At 41.7% G+C, this 23360-nt stretch overlaps 1 protein-coding gene across 6 annotated transcripts in view; it reads left to right on the top strand.

Annotated features, from left to right (window-relative positions):
* crb1 (crumbs cell polarity complex component 1) overlaps positions 1-20189 on the top strand; it is a 210470-nt gene extending 190281 nt beyond the window's left edge. For 4 of the 6 annotated variants that reach the window (XM_038794862.1, XM_038794865.1, XM_038794864.1 and 1 more), the window contains exon 12: positions 12697-13345. In XM_038794862.1, the coding sequence (XP_038650790.1) occupies positions 12697-12918 (222 nt within the window). In that variant the 3' untranslated portion in view covers positions 12919-13345. Of the gene's footprint in view, positions 1-11669; positions 11723-12696 lie in introns of all 6 variants that reach the window. The other 2 variants (XM_038794867.1, XM_038794863.1) reach the window with 2 other exon arrangements.
* The last annotated feature ends 3171 nt before the right edge of the window (positions 20190-23360 follow it).

Below are 23360 nucleotides of genomic sequence, written 5' to 3'. Positions count from 1 at the left end.
CTGTGTCCAGTGTCATCAGTGATTATTTTCCTCCAGCAAGGTAATAGTAAGGCCAGCGTGTGTTTTTTTATATAAGTTCTGCAGCTCGGTCACCTCACACATAATACAATTCAGTCATAGAAGAAAGCAGCTTTTCTCTTGCACCTTTCACAACATAAACAGCCAGGACCTGATAACCAGTTTTAGTGCTGTAAGCAGCACTAAAAAGGGATAAACATTGGTTAGGTCACTGGGAAGTACTCCCATGTTCTTCAAGATACTGCTTTGTCCTCACAATCTCACTTGCATCTGGTTCAAAGGATCTGATTTGATTTAATTTATTGTCACATGCACCGAAGTACTGTGAAAAGCATTTTTCTGCGGCCAAAAGAACGTACACAATACGTACATAGTAGACAACAGAATAATCAACAGAGAACATTGACAAATGGTACATTGACAAACAGTGATTGGTTGCAGTGCGGAAGAAGGGGCCAAACAAAGCAAATGCATGAGCAAGAGCAACATAGGGTGTCTTAAATAGTGTCCTTATAGGGAACAGATCAGTCCGAGGGGGAGTCGTTAAGGAGTCTTGTAACTGTGGAGAAGAAGCTTTTCCTATGTCTGGATGTGCAAGTCTTCAGACTTCTGTACCTTCTGCCTCAGGGAAGGCTTTGGAAGTAGACAATGTCTGGGTGGGAGGGGTCCTGATAATGCTGTCAGCCTTCCCGAGGCAGCGGGAGTGTATACTGAATCAATGTGGGGGTGGCAAGCTTGTGTGATACGTTGGGCTGAGTTCATCACTCCCTGCAGTTTCTTGCGATCTCGGACCGAGCATTTGCCATACCAGGCTGTGATGCAGCCGGATAGGATGCTCCCTATTGCACATCTGTAGAAGTTTGTGAGAGTCGATGCAGAAATGCCAAATTTCTTTAGCTTTCGTAGGAAGTAGAGACGTTGTTGGGCTTTCTTGACTGTTGCATCAACATGAGTGGACCAGGACAGTCTGTTGGTGATGGTGACCCCCAGGAACTTAAAGCTATCGACCATCTCCACTTCGGAGCCATTGATGCAGGCGAGTGTGTGTGTCGTGTTACCCTTCCTGAAGTCGATGATCAGTTCCTTGGTCTTTCTGACATTTAGAGAGAGGTTGTTTTCGGTACACCATGCAACCAAGTGATTTATCTCCCTCCTGTAGTCTGATTAGTCATTGCTGGAGATAAGGAGCAGAAGGCAATGAGAATATCAGGTGCAGATTTCAGCCAATTTCTTTTTGCTGCTTCATCTTCATGAAAATGGGAAATCCAACCACATGTAGGTCATCATGAAGGGCAATTGCAACAAAATGCATGTTTTACTCAACGTTGAATATTCCTGGGAGATGCCACACCAGAATGCTCTCAGCCTCATGGGCCTTTGGCAGTTTTTTAATGTGGCATCACAAGGAAGCTGCAGCAGCGCATTCTTTTAATTTCGAATCAGCTCTAAGTTAATAACTGACTCTGGGTCTCAACCTCAAAGGAATTTTTCACACACCACTCCTGTTTCAAATTCTGAAACTTCTCTCATTTGCCAGTACTTCCCTGCATGTTACACACATAGGGCGCAATTCTCCGCTCCCCACGCCGGGTGGGAGAATTGTGGGAGGGCTGGGTGACTCATTTCACACACACCTGGCACCCCCCTGCGATTCTCCCACCCCCCGCTCCGGAAGAATCGCCGTTTGCCGTTTTTCACGGCGACCGGCAATTCTTGGCTCGGATGGGCCGAGTGCCTGCCATTCACGACCGGGTCACAACATCGGCAACCACACCTGGTCGCTGCCATCGTGAACATGGGTGCCAAAGGCCCGTTTGAAGCTTGTGGGGGGGCGGAGAGGGGAGTGAGCACCACGGCCGTGCTCAGGAGGGGATTGTCCCGTGATCGGTGCCCACCGATCGTCGGGCCGGCATCTCAAAGCGATGCACTCTTTCCCCTCTGCCGCCCTGCAAGATCAAGCCGCCACGTCTTGCGGGGCAGCGGAGGGGAAGACGGCCACCGTGCATGCGCGGGTTTGAGCCGTCAGCCGTTGTGACGTCAGCCACACATGCGTGGGTTGGAGCCGGCCAACCTGCACATGCGCGGCTGACGTCACTTAGGCGCGCCGGCCGCGTCATTCTCGGCGCGCCGCCTTCACGCAAGCATCAAGGCCCGGCGGCCGAGAATAACGGAGCGCCGCTCATCGCCCCCCGGGTGGGGGTGAATAAGGTGAGAGGAGCGGCCTCCGAGGCCGTCGTGAAACTCGGCCGAGTTCATGACGGCCTTCCCGATTTTTCCCGGGAGCGGAGAATTCCGCCCATAGGCTTTGCTTCCTTATTTGCATTGTCACAACCGAGAAAACCATACATCAAGAAATCATCTTTAAACTTCTTTGTTCCGAGTTAAGTTTCTTTTTCTAGGGCCATTAACCGGACACCTGAAGCTCTTAACACTACCATGGCTCTTGTCCTGCCCTGGACTTTCCTGAGCAGCTCTCTCCTGCAGATTCTGTATCTCCATTTTGAAGGCTGCAGCGGCTGCAATTCTAAATGTAAAAGCCGGGGTGGCGGCTGTTTGGCGCTTCTCCCGCAATCGGTACCACCGCATGAATGGCGGGACTGATTGCTCCGTGAGTCTCCAGCAGGTTGTGACCCTGACTTTGAAAAACCCTGTTCTACACTGCACTAGCTCTGAGATTCTTTGACGAGTGTAAACAGGAAAGTGAGATTAATAGGTGGTTCCTTCAAAGTGTTGACATGGGAATGATAGACTGAATAACTCCCATTTGTGCTGTGTGCTTCAATGAAGTAGTTGCTGTTGTATTTGCATAGTGAGAGAGCTTTATTATCAACTGATCAGAGAACAATTGTAATATAGAACATAGAACATTACAGCGCAGGACTGAAGTACATTATGAACATCAAGCTTGAGCCCCAGCTTGACCTCTTGACAAATCTCATGAACTTCATGACCACTGCTCTCTTTGGCTGCTGGCCCGACTTCAAATCCTAGATTAGGTAGAAATTTATCTGAATTAACATTGGCCCTTCTCCTCAGATCCCAACTAAAACTCTACACCACAGCCTCAATTCAGTTTCCTTTCTGCCTTCATAGGCTGACCTATCTGTGCAACCACGGTGTGCCATTTGACTTGGTGCAAGCTATCAACATGCTAGGGTTTACCATTGACCAGAAATTGAATTGGACCAGCTGTATATTTACTGTGGCAAGGTCAGAGGCTATTAGTTTGGTAACCTCTTTAATGTGTGTGTGCAAATATGGGCAGCATGAAAAATGGTACTAAAATGTACATGGGAAAAGAGAATATTGTTAAAGTGTGTATATATTAATTTCAATAAATATTGCACCCAATTTTAACCCATTCAAAACAATTCACTTGAACAAAGTTAAAGTTGTGTCAATTATCTGTACTCAAAATGTTAACAATATTTCATCAATTTTCTGTTTTACCACCATTGAAATAACAAATTATGTCACAATGGATCTGAACCGGTTTGTGGAAAAACAGATTAAAAATGCCCTGGGAAATTGTGTGATTGGCAACAAGATTGTCAGTTGCTCAATTTGTCAATATTAAAATTTTAAAAAGTGAGATTTCAGCATATAGAAATTGTGGATGAATAGCACTGGCATTCACACAAATGATGAATAAAGAACATATTTGGTTTTCTCTAATATAGCTGGACAAAATTAGGGAAAATAGCTGGAATTCCAAAACCTATTTGATCATCTCTTATTCAGCACGGTAGCATGGTGGTTAGCATAAATGCTTCACAGCTCCAGGGTCCTAGGTTCGGTTCCCGGCTGGGTCACTGTCTGTGCGGAGTCTGCACATCCTCCCCGTGTGTGCGTGGGTTTCCTCCGGGTGCTCCGGTTTCCTCCCACAGTCCAAAGATGTGCGGGTTAGGTGGATTGGCCATGCTAAATTGCCCGTAGTGTCCTAAAAAGTAAGGTTAAGGGGGGGGTTGTTGGGTTACGGGTGGATACGTGGGTTTGAGTAGGGTTATCATTGCTCGGCACAACATCGAGGGCCGAAGGGCCTGTTCTGTGCTGTACTGTTCTATGTTCTATTATTTTTCCATTGCTCCTGCTTTGTGGGAGCTGCTATCGTGCTTTCAGATGGGTTTATCTATTTATAACAATTTGTATATTTAGCAACACCTTTATGGAATTACAGAGCTACAAATTCCATCCCAGGGTACCATAATGTATGGATTGAAAAAGCCACTAAAGGCAGAGCAATGAACTTTTATTTAGAATCCGTTTATTGTCACTTTGACATATATAATTCAATAATATATAGACAGAGAGTATTTTTAATATACAACAACACTGCTATTCTGGGGAAAAAAACACGATGATATTTTTAATTAAAATATTAAAACAACTTTTTAAGGCCAGCCAAAGACAGCAATGGGGGCCTAACTGTCGATCACATCACGGGTTAAGGTATTAGCTGCAGGGTTCAGGTGTGGCTGTAACCTGACACTCGAGCCAGGTATCGCACAGCGCCTTACAGAAATTGCTAGTTTTTTCAAAGCTTCAGACAGAAACGACCAGTGAAACAGGAAATCAGGCTAACTGCAAGGAAGGTGGATCTCTTTGCAACTTATCTCACGCTTTTTAAAATTTGTGTATTAACAGCAAAGGCATCCAGGATAATTAGTTAGAAAAGAGATACCTAGTATCATGGAGTTCCAAGGTGAAGCAGCTTTTTACATTAGCCCCAAGTACAGGCAACTAATTGTGCAGTACTGAGTGGTTCATGGTTAAAGGCTGTTAAGTTCCCAGGGCCGATTTCTTCAAGGATATCTCTTGAAATTTTGGAGTTGCTTTTCAAGTTGTACAGCAATGCACTGTTAGAATGGAAAAACGACCGCTCCTCAGCTTATGCCGCCTATGGATTACAGTACTTTCACTAAAAGGAGGATCTTTGTTCGCACAAGGTAAACCATACGCTTGCTAAAACTGTAAGAAAGGGTCAGAAGTAGAAGTGTACCTTTTCGGAATGTGCTGGATAAAGCTAGCCCACATCTAATGTTTTTGCTATTTTTAGAATGGATAATGATATGTGAAATCTCACAAATCTAAATATACAATGACACAATGAGACAAGATTTGGAACAAGGACAGTTTGTTTTTATGACGGAAGTGTTTTATATGCTTAAAGGTTGGACTGAGGTGATGCATTTACTGTAAATGGACGTGGCTATATTGGTGCAAAATGTAATAGTCAACGGGATTAAAATTAAAGAAGAGCAGAAAAATAGGAAAAGATCAGTAGTTGTACTGGTCGACATTTGCAAGAGGGAACAGTCAGTGTTATTTCATTGTTCAAATTAAATTACTGTCATTTTCTGAAGAGAAACTTGCACTAAATCATAAACTTATCAGTCAATTACTGAGGCAAAAAAGTATTGATTTTATGTTTAAAATGCCAATGTTGTTCAAAAGAAAATGTAAAAACTATAAGAATAAAACCGGGATGAATAAGAGAAAATGTGAAGTACCATAATAATTGCAAGTGGAAATTCCTATGGGAAAATAATGATTTGGATATATTTAAAAACATGTCAGATATGTGCAAGCACCCTTTTTCCTATAAAGCTGTTGAAATTAATTGCTGTGGCAGTGGAGTGTAGAAAGCTGACTGCATCACAGCTGTCAGACCATTGTAAGACACGCAAGAATTAAAATTATACTGGGTCTTACATCTGTTAAGAATGTTGTTTGGTGCTGCACCAAATGTGTCTGCAGATAGAACAATGTAGTTGAAGAATGAACTAATCCAGAATTGATTTCAATTATGGGTGCTGCTGCATTGTTTGCACAAACACACTCACGAAAAAATTAATGGTCTAACTATGCCAAATAGAATTCTAAAGACAATTGTCGCAATAATATGTCACTAGGGCACTGATTTGCATTTACTGGTTGCTTATACACTATAGGAGCCATCAGAAGGTCTGCTCATTCCAGTTACAAGATGTAGCCACCAAATATGTCCAGAAAACACAGAAATATAGGAACATACAGGATCAGAAGAGATATTGGCCAGAACCAATGTTGAAAGAAATACCATTGCATCATTCACAAAAATATCTGTGCATCTCCCTGTGGAATCTGCCTGTATTATCACCCTGAGGCTGGCAATGCTCTCCCAATGCCACCCAAGTAAAGTATTAAATTCTAACTTGCCCATTTACCTCCCATCCTTTGCTCCTTTAATGAACTTGTGGTCATACCAATTGATTTATCATACTTTTGTTTATCCTCACCCCTTCCACTCACTACACTCTAATCCACTTGTGGAATTATGCTTGAGGAAAGGTTCATTTTCCCATCACTTCCTAATTTATGTCACTAGTTGCTTCACTTCAATTTCCCATTTGGATATTATTCTTTTGTCGTCTCTGCAATGTATTTTGTACGGATGTATCCTCTGTGTACCTCCACGTGTGTGGTTATAGTGCTCACCTCACCTGCAAAATGCACTCCTTAAACTGGAGGCTCTCAGATATACTCTCACCTTTCTCTAGTCAATTGCAAACATCACTCTATGCGCAACACTGCTGTTTCTAAAAAGCTCACGCTCTTAAATCAAGTAGAATTTCAGCCATAAACATCTGGTTCCATATCATTTAAGACGTACAGGAATATAATTTCATACTCATTATCGATACTTGTTCGAATTCAAATATTAAACATTTACATTTGCACATGAACTCCTCATATCTGAATATTAAGTTCCCAGTCTAGTATTTCTACTTGGTATGATGGATTATACTATGAGTGAATATTTTTTATTTTATGATACTTGCATCAATCCACAGTCATTTAACTTTAATTGAACCCGGTCAAGATTTATCCATCTCTATTAATTATTGTCTTCTTTCTCATATATAAAAAAAACACCCACCTCCCATCAACTTATCTTTTCTATCTCTTTGGAGTTTGTATTTTTGCAATTCATTTCCATGTAGCCTAGTAATTCCATACTTCCCCCTGCAATAATTTCCTTTATAATCTTCTCGTATCACCATGTACTCATCCTCTCACAAATTCTGGTTTAGCTGTCTTTTTTTGAGTTGCAACATTCACAGTGATACATTTTTCTTTGGCCTGTTAACCACCATGTCCCTCCCATCACAGTACTCCTCCTCACTCCCAATGGACTCTTGCTGCAAGGTCATCAATACCAGTCTCATACTCCTTTGAACAGGCTTCCCTTGCTCCGGAACTTGGCTTTGTGCCCTCTGCACTTGAAACCCTCCCTTCTACCCCATTTCAAGTCACAATATCTCATCTTTTTTCACTCTGGGCATAATTTCAGCAGTACTTCTGAGATTATTACCCTTGATGTCTCTGCCTTAAATATTGTACTTCACTCCTCGAGTTCACCTTCAAGAATCTCATCCTCTCTCCTCTGACTGCAATATAAAATTTGATTTCCAGTTGTTTTCTCTAATTTTCTGGACTTTTTTCTCCCCATTTTTGTGGAGCTTTCCCTGCCTTGGATCCCAGGAAGGAATATATAATTCATGATGACCAGTCATCATGATTAAATGGACGGCCCCTTCCATCAATAGCACTTGGCGGAATGTCTAACACCTCACTCCAATTATCCTATGCTGCAGATTCTAACAAGCCAGCCTTTGAGCTCAGCATTTTTGAGCTAGAACGAGGCATGAATTTCGTGTGCACTATTCCAAATCAAAGGTGGATTACACCATTCATGTTGGACATTACATAATGTAATGTCCAACATTCCATTTAGCTTTAGGGTTTGCCATTTCTGTATCCAGGGCTATAATGCTTTCCTTATGTCCTTATGTTATGCTCTCTACTGTTTTGCTCCTTCTTACAAGCTTAAAACAACATATCAATGCTTTCCATTGCTAAGCTATTCTTACTTTGTCAAACTTTAGAATAGCCTACCTTTTTAAATATAATGGATGACAAAATCATCTTTAAAACTGCCATGTTTATTAAATGCATCAACAATTATTAAAATAATGTAATAAAAAAACTAAATGATGGGCCGAAGAACGAAAATACATTAAATACTGCTAGATTATTATACGAATATCAACACATTGGGAACTGGTGGTTAATTGAAAGTAAGTCACTCACTTGCAACAACAAAACTCACAAGCGATCTAGCCATCAGTTTCTAATATATTTTCTTCATAAAGGACCAACACTATTCTGAGGCACTTCTATGCACCCATTGAAGCTTTCAGGAAACAGAAAGACAAGGCTCTGTGTTACTTACTGATCTCCCATTGACATGAGGGAGATTGGTCACCCAATGTAAAGGATGAAATGAAAAAATGAAATGAAAATCGCTTATTGTCACAAGTAGACTTCAATGAAGTTACTGTGAAAAGCCCCTAGTCGCCACATTCCGGCGCCTGTCCGGGGAGGCTGGTACGGGAATCGAACCGTGCTGCTGGCCTGCTTGGTCTGCTTTAAAATCCAGCGATTTAGCTGAGTGAGCTAAACCAGCCCCTTTACCCACCATGAGTAAAAATGTATGAAAAAGGCCCTTAAGTAAGTTATAATAGAGATTTAAAACATTAATATCATTTCATATCAAAGCAAATCTAGGAAAAAGGAGTGCCAAGTGGGAGAATTCACTGCAAGTTAGAAGGAAATTAATCATTCATTCATCTCAATGTTGTGCAACATCCACCCAAGCAATATGTGGAAACAGGCAAAATAATTAAATGAAATTCCTTTGTGATTAAACAAATCAAAAAAAATTTCAGGAAATAAAATCTTCACAATTTATTTGTCCCACTTAACCTGGATTTACACAATCAGCCGCCACTTTGGTGATATATGCTTAAAAAAGAAAATTACTTTGCAGACCTAAAATATTTGCAAAGAGGATTTAATTTTCATTGATTATTAGGGTAGTACGTTGTCTAATTGGTATTCTGACAGACACCCCCGAGCTGAATTTTCCCTCTTTGTGGGGCCGATGCAGAAACAGGAGCTAGGACTGTTTCTGGCTCCTGAACCCAGCCCAAGGAGAAACACTCACTCATTGTGATCCTCACGGAGGCAGTGCCCTTCCCAACCCCCACCGTATTTAAAAGCAGACAAGTTCCCTGTCCAATTAAGGACAGCAGGCAGATTCTCAAAGCTGGATAACCAATCAGAGGCCTTTCAGTTTGAGAAGAACAGAAGCCTGCATTAGAGGGCAAGTAACTAAGAGGGCACTTTAACGTGTAAGTGCCCTCCCACCAACTCTAAAATCTTTAAATAAAAGAAACAGAAAAAGACAGCAGGCCACTACTGTGGGAGAGTAGGGGGCAGGGATGAGAGATGAAGATCCCTCTACAGGGCAGCCTTTGGCTGCACCTTCACTCAGGCAGGCAGAGAGGGCCAATACATCTGTCTACAGTGGGATGCAATTAATTTTAAGGTATACTGTCTTTAAAAGGAAAGAGTGTTTGGAAAGCTTTTCCCCTTTTTTATTGGAAAAGACAAGCCAAAAGAACCATGTATCATTCCGCTACTGTTGTGTGTACCTAATGCAATGACATATTCTGTCATTCTTGCATCGTGTGTTTTCAATCAAAAAACTGAACACATTTGCCAGTTTTTTTAAATGCAAAAATTATATTCCTTGACGGGTTCAGAAAGGTGGTAGCTGGTTTCTGTAGATCGTGATTCAGGATTAGATCGTGGCATTGATCTGATTAACTTTAAAGTTTAAACTATGTCTACACTCAACTGTTTTGTATTAAAGGCATCATTAATATACTTATAAGTATTGGTTACTTTACTTCATACAGACATAGATCTTTGTTCTGCATCTCAACCTCTGCTGTCTGAGAGCTGTTATACCCTAACTGTATGCCAGTTCTGCTTGTGCTCTCACAATGACAAGAATAGTGCCAATTCAACTTTTTGTCACAGCTGTTAGACCAACTGGCGCAATGTTCACATCTATTGACTTTCTCATTGGCTGTGGTTATCCTGTGAGTGATGTCAGCCCAGCATGATAAACCATGACCCAAACCTTCCTGTCTTCAGATTGTCAGATATAGGACTTGCATTGAGTGGTGGGACTTGCGCTGAGAGGTGGGACTTGCATTGAGTGGTGGGACTTACGCTGAGAGGTGGGACTTGCATTGAGTGGTGGGACTTGCGCTGAGAGGTGGGACTTGCATTGAGTGGTGGGACATGCGCTGAGAGGTGGGACTTGCATTGAGTGGTGGGACTTGCGCTGAGAGGTGGGACTTGCATTGAGTGGTGGGACTTGCGCTGAGAGGTGGGACTTGCATTGAGTGGTGGGACTTGCGCTGAGAGGTGGGACTTGCATTGAGTGGTGGGACTTGCGCTGAGAGGTGGGACTTGCATTGAGTGGTGGGACTTGCGCTGAGAGGTGGGACTTGCATTGAGTGGTGGGACTTGCGCTGAGAGATGGGACTTATGCTGAGAGATGTGCATCAGGACCCCATGGAAGTCCTTCCTAGACTAACGTGGAAATTGCCTGGGAAGCCTAAACCTTAGATGGGTGGATTTCTGCTGACCAAGGCCCTCCACAAAGGTCTCTGACACCGAGTTCAAGGCAGAGACTTGAACCAGATGTGCGGGACCTAGTTGCATATTTACTTACTCAGGATTTGATATTTAATCTAACTTTGTGGTTACTTTCTCATCACTCACTAACTCACTCACTTATGGGCAGCACAGTAGCACAGTGGGTAGCGCTGTTGCTTCACAGCTCCAGGGTCCCAGGTTCGATTCCCGGCTTGGGTTACTGCTTGTGTGGAGTCTGCACGTTCTCCCAGTGTCTGTGTGGGTTTCCTCCGGATGTTCCGGTTTCCTCCCTCAAGTCCTGAAAGACGTGCTGTTAGGTAATTTGGACATTCTGAATTCTCCCTTAGTTTACCCGAACAGGCGGCGGAATGTGGCGATGGTGGGCTTTTCACAGTAACTTCATTGCAGTGTTAATGTAAGCCTACTTGTGCCAATAAAGATTATTTAAATTTTTTTTACTGAAACACACAATCCTGTCAAAACTTATCTGAAATGGGTAGCTACTTTGAAAAGGGTGTGTGTCCTGTGTTCTTCTGTCTCTTCTGACGACCGACCATCTTCCCCTATGAGGCTGCACTGCTCCTTCGATGCTTCAGCTGGGATCCGACGTTACCACGTTTGAAATGTTACCACTTAGCCCACGAGACCATATTCAGGTTTCTAATATTGGTGAAAAGTCGGCAGACTTTATTTCTTTATTGGAATCTCAGCAGCAGCCGGTTATCAATGAAGAGAGCTGTGTGTTTGGTACAAATGCATAGAGGGCAGCTTTGTGTGAATGGAAGGCAGGGTTCAGTCGGGTTGTCTTACTGATTCAGACACTTCCATTGAAAATACAGCTATCTGCAACATTAGTAAAATTTGTTTAACAGGTTTAACATCTGTTCGCTGACTCAAGCATTTTGAATTATTAACTGGCCAATCCTTCACCTTGAAATAAAAAACTGCAATGAAAATACATTACACACACACAAGCTGCAGTCATTTTGACAGAATAATTGGTCATTTCTGCTTAGTATTTGATAGATTTTTAACAAGTTACACATTTTCAACATTATAGTACCGTCTTCATATTAGTGTTGGTTCCTTTACAGCGGAGAATATAACAGATTCTACACAATCAACAAATGCTGCTAGCACACCATCTGTAAGTTAATAGATTTAACTTGACCTAATGTTAAGATAGACTATGGTTTCAGTCTCACTCAGCTTCTAAGGTACAATTCACAAAGGATTAATAAAAAACTGCTTCTGTAAGACCATACACGTTTATCTTTGAAATCTCAATTGATCTTCCAATTATCACTAACAGGACACTGTTAGATTAATACCATGATCAACGCTGCAGCTATTAAGATTCCTTTTCAATTAAAATGAAGACAAATTAGTGCAATTAAATGCATTATCCTGGTAATGCATCCACGCGGAAGTACCACTTGAAAGAACCCAACTGCAGTTTCAAAACCTTTCGTGCTTTTGTTGTGGAAATGTTTTTGATATGGAAGGCCATAGTTTTCATAATAAGTATTAAATTTGATAGAAAATCTGATAATTCATTATGCATGAAATATTACATTTGGCTTTCATCTAGAACTAGTCCATTGTGTGATCAGTGTTACATAACCACAGAGGCCTGTGTCAGATAAGGGAAGTGAGGCTAGTACAATGTAAATGTAAAAGTCGGAGTTGCAATAATCCAATAGTTTTGGTGATAAAATAGTGGACTCCATTGGTTTGGTTTAAAGGACCACACATGTCAGTGAGGGTAATGGGAATAGATGACCTGGTGCCACTGTAGTCAGAGAATCATATTGCACAGAAACTGGCTATTCGGCCCATTGTAGCTGTGCTGACAAAGAGCTGTCCAATTAGTTCCACTCCCTTGCTCTTTTCCTCTGGCCCTGCATTTTCTTCTCTTTTTGAGCATTTATTCAATTCCATTTTGAAAGATATGATTGTATCTGCTTTCGGAGAGTGCATTTCAGATCACAATTCACGATGTAAGGATAAACTAAAATAATGAGTCAAGTTGGGCTTTTGAGTCACATGCACTGGTTAGATTGAACTATGACCCATTTGAGGGAAGCCTTCTAATAATAAAAATGTGAATTATTTTTGCAGACAACTCCGCCACCTAACAAAGTAAACATAGCAGCCATTGTGGCTCCATGTGTCATTGGTGGGGTGATCGTTCTAGCTATCATTCTGACTTTTCTCATTGTGAAACTGCGCGAGAAACGTCAGACTGAAGGGAACTACAGCCCGAGCAACCAGGAGCAGACGGGATCTCGGATGGAGATGAACAATACGCTTAAACTACCGCCAGAAGAGCGCCTTATCTGATATGTTCAGGCTATGTGATGCACAAGACTTGAGGTTTTATGGTGGAAGGAGTAGGAGAAGTCCACAGATCCCAGGTATTCCCCGTGCTACTCAAAGAGTTAGGAAAAGGAGAAATGTTACAGAGCTGTCCAGCAAAAAGTGTGTGTGTTTTCCTGAAACCACGGCAGTTTCAAAGCTCACCCTACAGGATTGTCCTTAAACCGTTTAACCTTTCTTGACTCTTTGTCAGCAGGATGCGGAAGCCTGGACCTCAGAGATTCTCCTGTATGTTGTATTGGTCACGGTGGTGTTGTTGTTAATTTTCTTCCTAGTTCTCACTGCCACCATTGTGACCTTGAATAAAAGAGCAACGCACGGGGCGTACAGCCCTAGTCGACAGGAGAAGGAAGGCTCGCGGGTCGAGATGTGGAACATGGTGCACCCACCGCAAGCAGAGAGGCTTATCTGAATAAACGTGGAGCTTGATAAATTGTTTCCAATGTATCATTGCTGTATGTACAGGCTGAAGGTGCCATCCAATTCAGCTTTGCCAGGAAGAATGCTTTAACTGTGATTCAAAGTTCCTATAAGTGCAGTTTAACCCAACTGAGTTGCCAAGTCCTGGCTTGAACACTCCTACCTACCATTAAACATTGTTAAAGTTTAATTCTCCCTTTCCACATAACTGCCAATGGAAAATGGTTCACAATGAAAGTGTGTGATTGACATGTTAAATAATAATAATAATCACTTACTGTCACAAGTAGTCTTCAATTAAGTTACTGTGAAAAGCCCCTGGTCGCCACATTTCGGTGCCTGTTCGGGGAGGCCGGTACGGGAATTGAACCGTGCTACTGGCCTAGTTCTGCATTAAAAGCCAGTTGTTTATCCCACTGTGCTTGAATACACACAAATAGTGAAAGAAGATAACTAGTAAAATGTAATGATCTAGATCGTCCTAGCTTGGATGCTTCAGAAAAGATAAATTGACCATGGGAAAACAAACTCCTCTTTATTTAGGGAGGATTTATCCATTTAAAAAATCTTTGGAAATGGAGCTTTGAACTCCTGCTTGTGACATAAGAGAATAAAACAAAAGGTTTATAAAACATAGGAATGGTGCCAGTCACTCTTAGCCTTCAGTCTGTGATAGTGGCCTGGAGGCTCTGCGAGGCTGAGGGGTTTTGTTTTCAATGCAATTCACCCAAAATCACCCAAACTAAAGTAAAGAATTGCAAAATTTCAAAGACTCAGATTTCCCAGTCTCTGGATCAGCAGAGACCTGTTATACTCTTCCTCCTCCTCCTCCTCCACCCCCCCCCCCCCCCCCCCCCCCCCCCGCAGCCCTGCGTGCACTATGGGATCATTGGAGGTCCCAGCCCATTGACCCTGTGGGAATTTTGGATGTTTGAATTCCGAAAGTGTTTCCAACTCCGAGTTAGATTCAGAGACTTTGGATCTGTTCCAATACATTTACCGCTCATCGGACTCAAAACGTTAGTTCTTTTCTCTCCCTACAGATGCTGCCAGACTTGCTGAGATTTTCCAGCATTTTCCCTTTCATTTACCGGTTACTCAGGTAAAACTTAGTCTAAACATCTGAGTAACTACAGAATTGAACCCTAATCACTCAAACTGATCCCTCCAGGACTCCAGACCCTGACCCCCAACTTCCCCAACCCATCCTCGGTTTTACCCGACACACCCACAAACACCCCCTACCCACCTGACTCTACCCAATACCCTATTACTCCCCGAACCCCCGTCATGGCCCTCTGATTGTCCTGACCAACCCTAACCCTTCAAACTACTCCCCTGACCCGATGTGACCAACTCCGACCACCCGAATCCCATCTCAACCCCGACTTGCCCCGTCTCAACCTCACCAGCCTACCCCCTTTCCCACTTACCTTACCCTTTTGTCCACTTTACCTTACCCACACTACCCTGTCATCCACCCTCACCCCTTACCCAATTATCTTCTCCATGTAGTTTTTCAAATAAGCTTTTGAGACATTTAAAGTGTTTGCTTACCAGAAAATGGCAGCTAGTGTCATGAAAAGTGGGTATGGTTCCCATGATCGCCTCTCCTGCGCCCTCTGAAGTTTCCTGCACTGACTGAGTTTGGCAGAATCCTCCATCTGAAGAATTCCTGAAAAACTGGAGGAAAGCAAGAGTGTATTTTTCTGTCTGATCGAGTTTGGAAATAAGAGTCCTGGCGCCGAATGGAAGATTTTGCCATTGTCTTGAGGGACTCCACTTTCCAAAATCTTTTGAGTTAAACAAATACTGGGCCTTAATTACCAAGTTTCCCAGCATCAGATTTGGGGGTTACACCAAAGATGAGCTGGGGAATTCTCCGAATTTTACAAGTAAACGTTTGCATAGCAACTGCCCAAAAGTGCTATCTCCCTATGCTGTGAAAATGTCATGTCAATAGTTCCTCGGAAAAAGTGAGAAGAATTGAATTTTCTTCTAACTTTTGGGTAACTACTGTAAACACCCAGCTGATCCCTACAGAACTGCCCTGACACGCCCCCCCCCCCCCCCCTCCAACCCACACACCCCTACCTCCAAGGATTCCTCATGGGCCCGCAGCCTCTCCCTGACCTGACCACCTCCTCAACATGGCTCCCTCCCCCAACTTGTGAATTTGACCCCTACAGATGCAACCCCCTACCCAATCCCAGCATTTTAATTTCAGTACAATTCTAACTTTCGGTTTTGTAAATGGCTGAGTCTAGATTTAAGCAAATAGCATTTTTAACTCATTATCTGAACAAAACATGCCTTAAACAACATATTTTAACTGGACAAAATGGAGAACATATCAGTTATGTATTTCCTAATTATTCAATTATGTCACAAGGTTACAAGGTTTCTAACACAATTGTGGCTGCCACTGGACTAGAGTGCCCACACTTTCATTCTTTGGGAGACTTTGCTCACCAAAACAACAGTCAAATTCTTCCTTTTCTACTCTAGGCAGAGGTGAAACTCAGGGAAGATTTAATCCAAACCATCCAACAAGAAAAAATCCAACTTGGGCAGAGTTTCAAACGCACATCCAACCAGAGCCCACCCATTTCTGATTAGACGTCTTACATTAAAATCACCAATCTCTTAAAAGCATTGAGAAAACTTTTGTTTAACTTTTTTTAATGAACAATATTACAAAATAACTATACCCAGAGAAAATATTTTTGCATCAAAGTGAAACAAACTGATGTTATAGTTATGGAAACTAATATGCCAGTTTCAAACTAATTCTTCAAAGAAATCAACGCTGGGTAAAGAGTCTGGAGAGAAATCATTCGTCCAATTAAAGGTCCTGATGTTGATCCGTATTTTTTCTAATTTTACATCCTTTTTATTTCCAGTATATTCATTTCTGATTTGTCATTACTTATTCTTTATACCTCTGAATTATTTCAGATACAACTTTCAGCATTTATTGGTATAAATCTTAAGATAATCGGGAAGATGAGACATGGATGTCTTAAGAATGGGGGAGGGCAATTTTGAACTTTTAAACATGCATTTTCTAAAGATTCTCACACCATTTGTATCAGTTTCTGTAGGGATTACACATTTCAAATTAAACATATATTCATCGTATAACAAAAAAAAACTTTTGATACTCAATTAAGGCATTATATAACACAAGTTAAAATATCAACTGAAGAGTATCAATTCCAAATACTTTATAGTTTTGATTTTTAAAATACTTATTTTCTACTGTTACACCAAATGTAATTATTGTTCTCTCTGGGTAGGTTAACAGAGATTCTTTTCAGCAGCCCCAAGAGGTGATAGTAAATGCAAAGAACCAATGTACCTGGAGAACCAATGTCAGATCAATTTGGAGTACACATAAATATATTGGTACTTAGAATTAAGGTGCATATATGTTAAAGATTGATTACCATTCTTCAGTGAGAAGGACCAATGTTATAACAGAGCTATTAATTTCTTTTTCCAATTAAGGGGCAAGTTAGCGTGGCCAGTTCACCTACACTGCACATCTTTGGGTTGTGGGGTGAGACCCACACAGATACTGGGGGAATGTGCAAACTCCACACGGACAGTGACCCGGGGGTGGGATCAAACCCTTGTCCTTAGCGCCATGAGGCAGCAGTGCTACCATGCTGCCCTATGGAGCTATTAAAATAGACAACAGGGCAAAACCAATTTTACAATGTACTGCAGTCGAATATACATGCACTTTAATGCTAACCACAAATAAATTTATATTTACTCCAAACTGATCCAATTCATGCAAATTACATAGAATTTTACTAGGCATTCAACCCAACAGGTCGATGTCAGAGTTTATGCTTCACACAAACCTCCCACCAGTCTTCACCTCACCCTATCAACATATCCTTCTGATTCTTTCTCCCTCCTTTACTTAATTAACTTTTCCTTAAATGAGTCTTGGCTAGCTATCTCAGCTATGCCATATGGCAGTGAATTCCAAACTAAAGGAGTTACTTCTGAATTTCCCATCCAGTATATTAGTGGCTCCCATTTTTGGATGTCGCCCCCTCCCCCTCCCAAAAAAAACCAAGTAGAACATTTCTTTGTCTGCTCTATCTAATCCCTTCATAATTTTAAAGATTTCTATTAGGTTATCTCTTAGTCTTCTGTTTTCCAGAGAAGTCCCTGACTGCCAAGTCTTTTCTGATAGTTATTGCCGTTCAGATAAATTGATAATCACACTCAAAGAGATGTCACACATTGCTGGTTTGTAAATGGGAATGAGGTTGGGGTAGAATTTGGGCCAGAGCAGAGCATCTAATCTTTCTCTATGTGAGCTGGAAGTGGACATTAGGAGATAAAACTTAGGAAATCGGAATACTTTTAACAAACAGAATTTGAAAAAAATCATAGAAATATTTTTTTGACCTGAACACAAATGATCTAGTGTGCTCCAAAAATAAATGTTGCATGGGCCCAAAAGAAAATTAAGTAAGCAATTGGACAAGTCTTCATTCTGGATGAGGGAACTCGCAATGACCATAACCTCAAACTGGAATGATCCTATCTAGTTTGTCACAAGACGTTGTTCTGCAGATATAAATGAGTGAAATTAAAAAGTTGTATAATCTTATATAATCCTGTGAACAAATTTGTAGGGTTATACCAGATTTTTGGAGGGGAACATGCTCTTGGCAAAATGCTTGGTAAACCTTATGTATCAAAATTGTGTTGAAATGCACCTTCACATCATTTGAGTCACATTCTGAGAAAATGGCACACAACGTTTTGACCATTTAGCTTCTATGAAAGAAAAAATATTTGCAAATGCTTTAATAAAGATAGTTTAAATAAAAACAGAAAATGTTTCAAATTCTTCACAGGTGAGGCAGCATCTGTGGACAGATATTTTTTCAACAAACATCTCTGAGTTTTATTTAAGATTAAACAGTTAAAATGTTTCATTAAATTAACGGGTTTACTTATTGAAGAGAAATAATCAGGGGCTGCAAATTACTTTAAAATATGTCCAAGTTGTTTAATTCGCTATCCTAGCACCAGGGCACAATTCTCATTACTGAAGCTTTCCAAGTGTATTATAAAACTAAAAAATGGCAAACCTGATTAGATTCTGGTTCAAAGTGTTAAATGTTTAAATAAATGTACCAGACTTACTGGAATGTCACTAAAAGTTTTTTTTTGTTTAATGTTGTGAGCCAAAAGTTTGCAATATTTAAAGTGAAAAAGAAAAGTAGATGATTGTGCTTAGTCTATGTTTCATAATTGTCCTACATTTTACTTGTTAGTATTACAGAGAAAGTCAGCAGTTGCCTGTGACTAGTTCTGGTCAAGGTAGTGTAAGCAATGAATTGAAGCAGTTCCAAAGATGAGCTAAATCACCTCGATTTGGATTAATGATTGCACCATGTGAGCTTAATATTTAACTGGCACAGACATGATGAGCTGAAGGGCTTTTCCTGTGTTGCAGAGCTCTATTACTCTATTTGTTAGCTGATTGTGAATGGAAAAGCATTTATTTTCACTCTGATTTTTAAAAATGCATTGGATGGAAAAAAAAGCACTGAAATAAAACTGGGATGCATGTGTATAAATGTTTAATGTACTAGTTAAGTAGGTTTAATCAATTTTAGAGGAGATATAAATCTATTATTTCATCTTTTTCTAGTCTTTAGTCGGAAATCTTCTTTTGGGACTCATTTTGTTTGTGATTAAACATTCCTCATTAGTAGCCTAAATGCGTAAATCAGAAATTTCACTGACAACGTAAATTAAAGTCCAGGGAGGATTTTCATGATGTAACTTTAATGTTTCAATTTAAACATCAATGCTGTTATTAATATAAGTGAAAGTTCACTTCGGATCATCAAAATTACAAGTATTCTCCAGAGCCGACACACTAATTTTAAAATTTTACCAAAAAAGAAACTTGAGCATCTAATGTAAATTCTTAATATAGCCTGAGAGGATTCAGAAATAAACAATCTTGACATCGGGAATCACATTTTTTCCCAACATGTTTCTTCAAGCATGCATCATTCCAATTCCTCTCCCTCATAAAATACCTTCTTGTACTCTGCTAGTAATTCAGAATGTGACTTAAAAGAACTTCTGAATAAATAATTTATCTAACAATACATTTAGATCATCACGCACATTAAATATAAACCTTATTATTTTACAATTGGGAGTCGCGCTTTCTGTTCTGAAATAAGAGTCACATAATAGTCAAAACTATAATTGTACAATTCTAACTCTATGAACTGGACAAGAATTGAAGCTTTCAATTTGCCCACTTCCCAATCTTGATTCTGCATGTTCTGCAACATGATTATGAAGTAACATGAGATGGACAGGGTACAACTAAAACACATCTTATTACTCCCAGAGTAAAATAAAAATCAATTGTTTTCGCATTTTAACGTTCTTCAGTTCTTGAAACATTAATAAGTATATCGATCGGTTGTTTTCAACTATTTTGTGCTATTGTAATGGGGAGCCTGTAAATATCTAAATGATGAAAGTGAATTGATAGTTGATTGAAAACCTTTATGTACAGTGCGAACAACTGACACAAAAAGGGTACTCAGATTTTTAAGAGTGCCAGTTCTCAACACACTATTTTGCAATGTGTCTGTAACAATTGTGCCAAAAAATTGTCTGTATATTATACATTATGGAATGATCTTTCAACTTTGTACATGATTTTAGAAATCAAGTCTACCTTTGTTTAGAACAATTAATATCAATGTAAATATAACGTGGAGCAAAATAAACTTCATTTGGTGAATGATCTTGTAGTGCTTATTGATATGCTTGCAATAATCTTAAAGAGGAACTGATTGAACTAACTGGTTCACATGTTATTAGTTTCATGCTACAAGTGAATAAGTGCCAAAATCGCAGTTTAGTTTTCAGGAAAAACCTTAAATTGTGAAACTATTTTATTTAATTAGTATTTACTTTATGCTAAACAAAGGGCGGAATCCTAACAGAATTTGGCAAAAGGTCAAACTTGGACAGAAAACTGGCATGTAACTATCCAGCCACTTGAACAAGGTGCGGTTTACGCCATCACTCAGGTGGGGCGGCTACTCAGCCATCGTTAAATGGACCCCGATCAACACTACTGCCTAATGGCCCCCATTCCCCATCACAGGGCCTCCCCCGCCAACATCACTGGCATTTCACACCCATCCCCCAACAAAGACAGTGGGAGTGTAGCCAGCACTCCCCCTGCACCACACACACCTTCCCTCCATGGGGGCTGCCACTAGGACCCACCCCAGCACTGCCAAGCTCAGGTTAGCACTGTGCCAAGCTGGCCCAGGGCACTGTCCAGGCATGTTCCTCTCCCGCCCTCCGGGGCTATACCTGTCTCTGTGCCCCCTGGAGGGATCCTCTCGACTGCCACACATCTGGCCAAACCTCTTGTAAACTTCACTGGAGTGACATCATGTCGGCGAGGTATGAGTATTTAGTGAGGAGGGGTGGGATCATTTGGCAGCTCAGGATGGGTCATAAATAATATTTTAATCAATGCACATACATTAAAATGAGGTTCATGCCCTTCCCATGATGTCGCTGGCGAGGGGCGGGGAAAACCGGGAAATGCGATTTACCCGGTGTGATTCTAATTTTTAAATTCTCACGGGATTTCCTGCCCACGCGATCGATCCCGCGACACCAAGTTTGGGCTCAAAATTGCATCCATATTCTTCTGCGAATGCATGTTATTGCTTCCCCATGAAAAACCATTGAGTTGGGGCAAAGTATTAAATGGTATGTGCAAGCTCATGTTTAAAGAAAAGCAAAATTCTAGTGGTAGCAAAATTCTTTCTGCTCCATTAATTTCTGTGGTTGTTTATTGGGTGTCTTTTACTATATCTTTCATCAAATCCCTCCATTCTCCATTATTCCAATGATGTATTCTGAAGCACTATATGGAAACAATGTTACAGCTGTTGGTTAAGCTTCCATTCCAACTTTTACTACCTTAACCATGATATTCAGGGCACGGAGGGATTTATCTTTTCCAAGGTGAAATATGGAGTTGAATTTCCGAACCTACTTTTGGATAAATGAGGATTATTCAATGGGAAGCCAGAAAAGCATGCAGAGGGGAAGAGGGCTATGCAGATAAAACTAGATCTGGAAGGATAGCAGAGTATAAACGCTGGCTTAAACTTGTTGGGCCAATGGTTTAAGTTAATTTAGATTTAATCATGGCTTTACAATTTATCAGCCAGTGGACCATCAGAGCCAGACAATCCATGTTCCAGTTGTCATAATATACACAGTATATCATGGTGCAGACACACACTCTGATGGACATACAGTAGGACCAATCAACATACATAACACCGCAGCCAATCACCAGTTAGAGCACACTCACTATAAAGACAGAGGGCATCAGTTTTCCCGCTCATTCGGGATGCAGCCTTTCAGAAGTACAGAGCTTACAGCTTACAGCACAGATCCTCACCATGTGCTGAGTGATTAGACTGGTTAGGATAGGCACAGGTCTTTAGTTAATCTAACATCGTGTTAACCCACAGTAAGAGTATGTTCAACAGTTTATAGTTTAATAAAATAGTGTTGTACTATTTTAAGTGTTGGTGGCCTGTATGTGTTCCACGGATCCAGAGCACCCAACACATCATGGTACCAGTAGTTGAGGGATGTTAGAACTTCTTAGACCTACCTGCAAGTGATCTGCCTTCCACCAGCATACAGCCATCCTGCAACATGGACAGCGTCCGCCTGCCGCCGCCGCTCCGCATCACCGGTAACCTAGGGTCCAACTGGAAGATCTTCAAACAACGCTGCCAGCTCTACCTTGAAGCCACAGACCTGGAAGCTGCTTCAGACGCCAAGAAGATTGCTCTCTTTCTCCCCACAGCCAGGGACCATGCCATCCACATCTTCAATTCTCTCACTTTTGCCAATGGTGAAGATAAATCTAAATTCAAGACGGTCCTCCTCAAGTTTGGCAGTCACTGCGACATCGAGGTGAATGAAAGTTTCGAGCGCTACCAACAGCATTTGCAGGGTAAGGATGAACCTTTGCAGTCCTTTCTCACCCACCTCCGCATCCTTGCGCAGTCCTGTAACTACGGGTCCACCTCCGACTCCATGATACGCGACGAGATCGTTTTCGGTGTTCAGTCGGACCCCCTTCGCCAGCAGCTCCTCAAGGTAGAGCAGCTCACCCTAGAGATTCCCATCGAGACCTGCGTGCTCCATGAACACGCCACTAGTCGGTATTCCCACATCCAAGCGGCTGAAACGGCGCGGCAAGCTTCCCACGAGGCAGAACGGGTCCAAGCAATCCAACAACTCCAGGGCCTCAGCCTGGATGAGGGCGGCCATTTTGCGGTTTTCGTGGACTCCCGCGCTTGGGCGCACTGAACGAGGGGACGGCAACGTCGACAAACGTACTGCGCAAGTGCGCACCACGCATGATCGCACCGCGCATACACGGTGGCACAACGAACGCACTGACGCAACAGCGTGCAGCAACTGTGGCTCCGCCCATTTAAAGCGGCAGTGTCCTGCCAAATCCCGACGATGCCTGCAATGTGGCAAACTTGGCCACTATGCTGCCTTATGCAGATCAACGCAACCTGCCAGCTTTTGTCGCTCCAGCCAGCCTCGCAGGGATGTCCAGGCCATTCAACCCACAGTCACCAAGCCCGATTCAGACCTGTCACCTGATTTTGACACCGAGGACCCGAAGGCGCCTTTTCAAGTCGGCATCATAACAAAAAACAGGGTGTCCCCGAAGCACAGAATCCAGCCTCTACCGATACACAGCATCGATCCCAAAGATCTTAATTGCAATATTATGAGAGAGCACTATCCAATTCCCAAGCACGAAGAGCTCACATGTGAAATGGCTCACGCCAAGCTCTTTACCAAACTCGACGCCTCAAAAAGATTCTGGCAAATCCAGCTTGATGAAT

This window comes from Scyliorhinus canicula, chromosome 4 (genome assembly GCF_902713615.1).
Source record: "Scyliorhinus canicula chromosome 4, sScyCan1.1, whole genome shotgun sequence".
NCBI lineage: Eukaryota > Metazoa > Chordata > Chondrichthyes > Carcharhiniformes > Scyliorhinidae > Scyliorhinus > Scyliorhinus canicula.
Note: the sequence above shows the minus strand (reverse complement) of the source record. Positions and strands in the feature narration are given on the sequence as shown.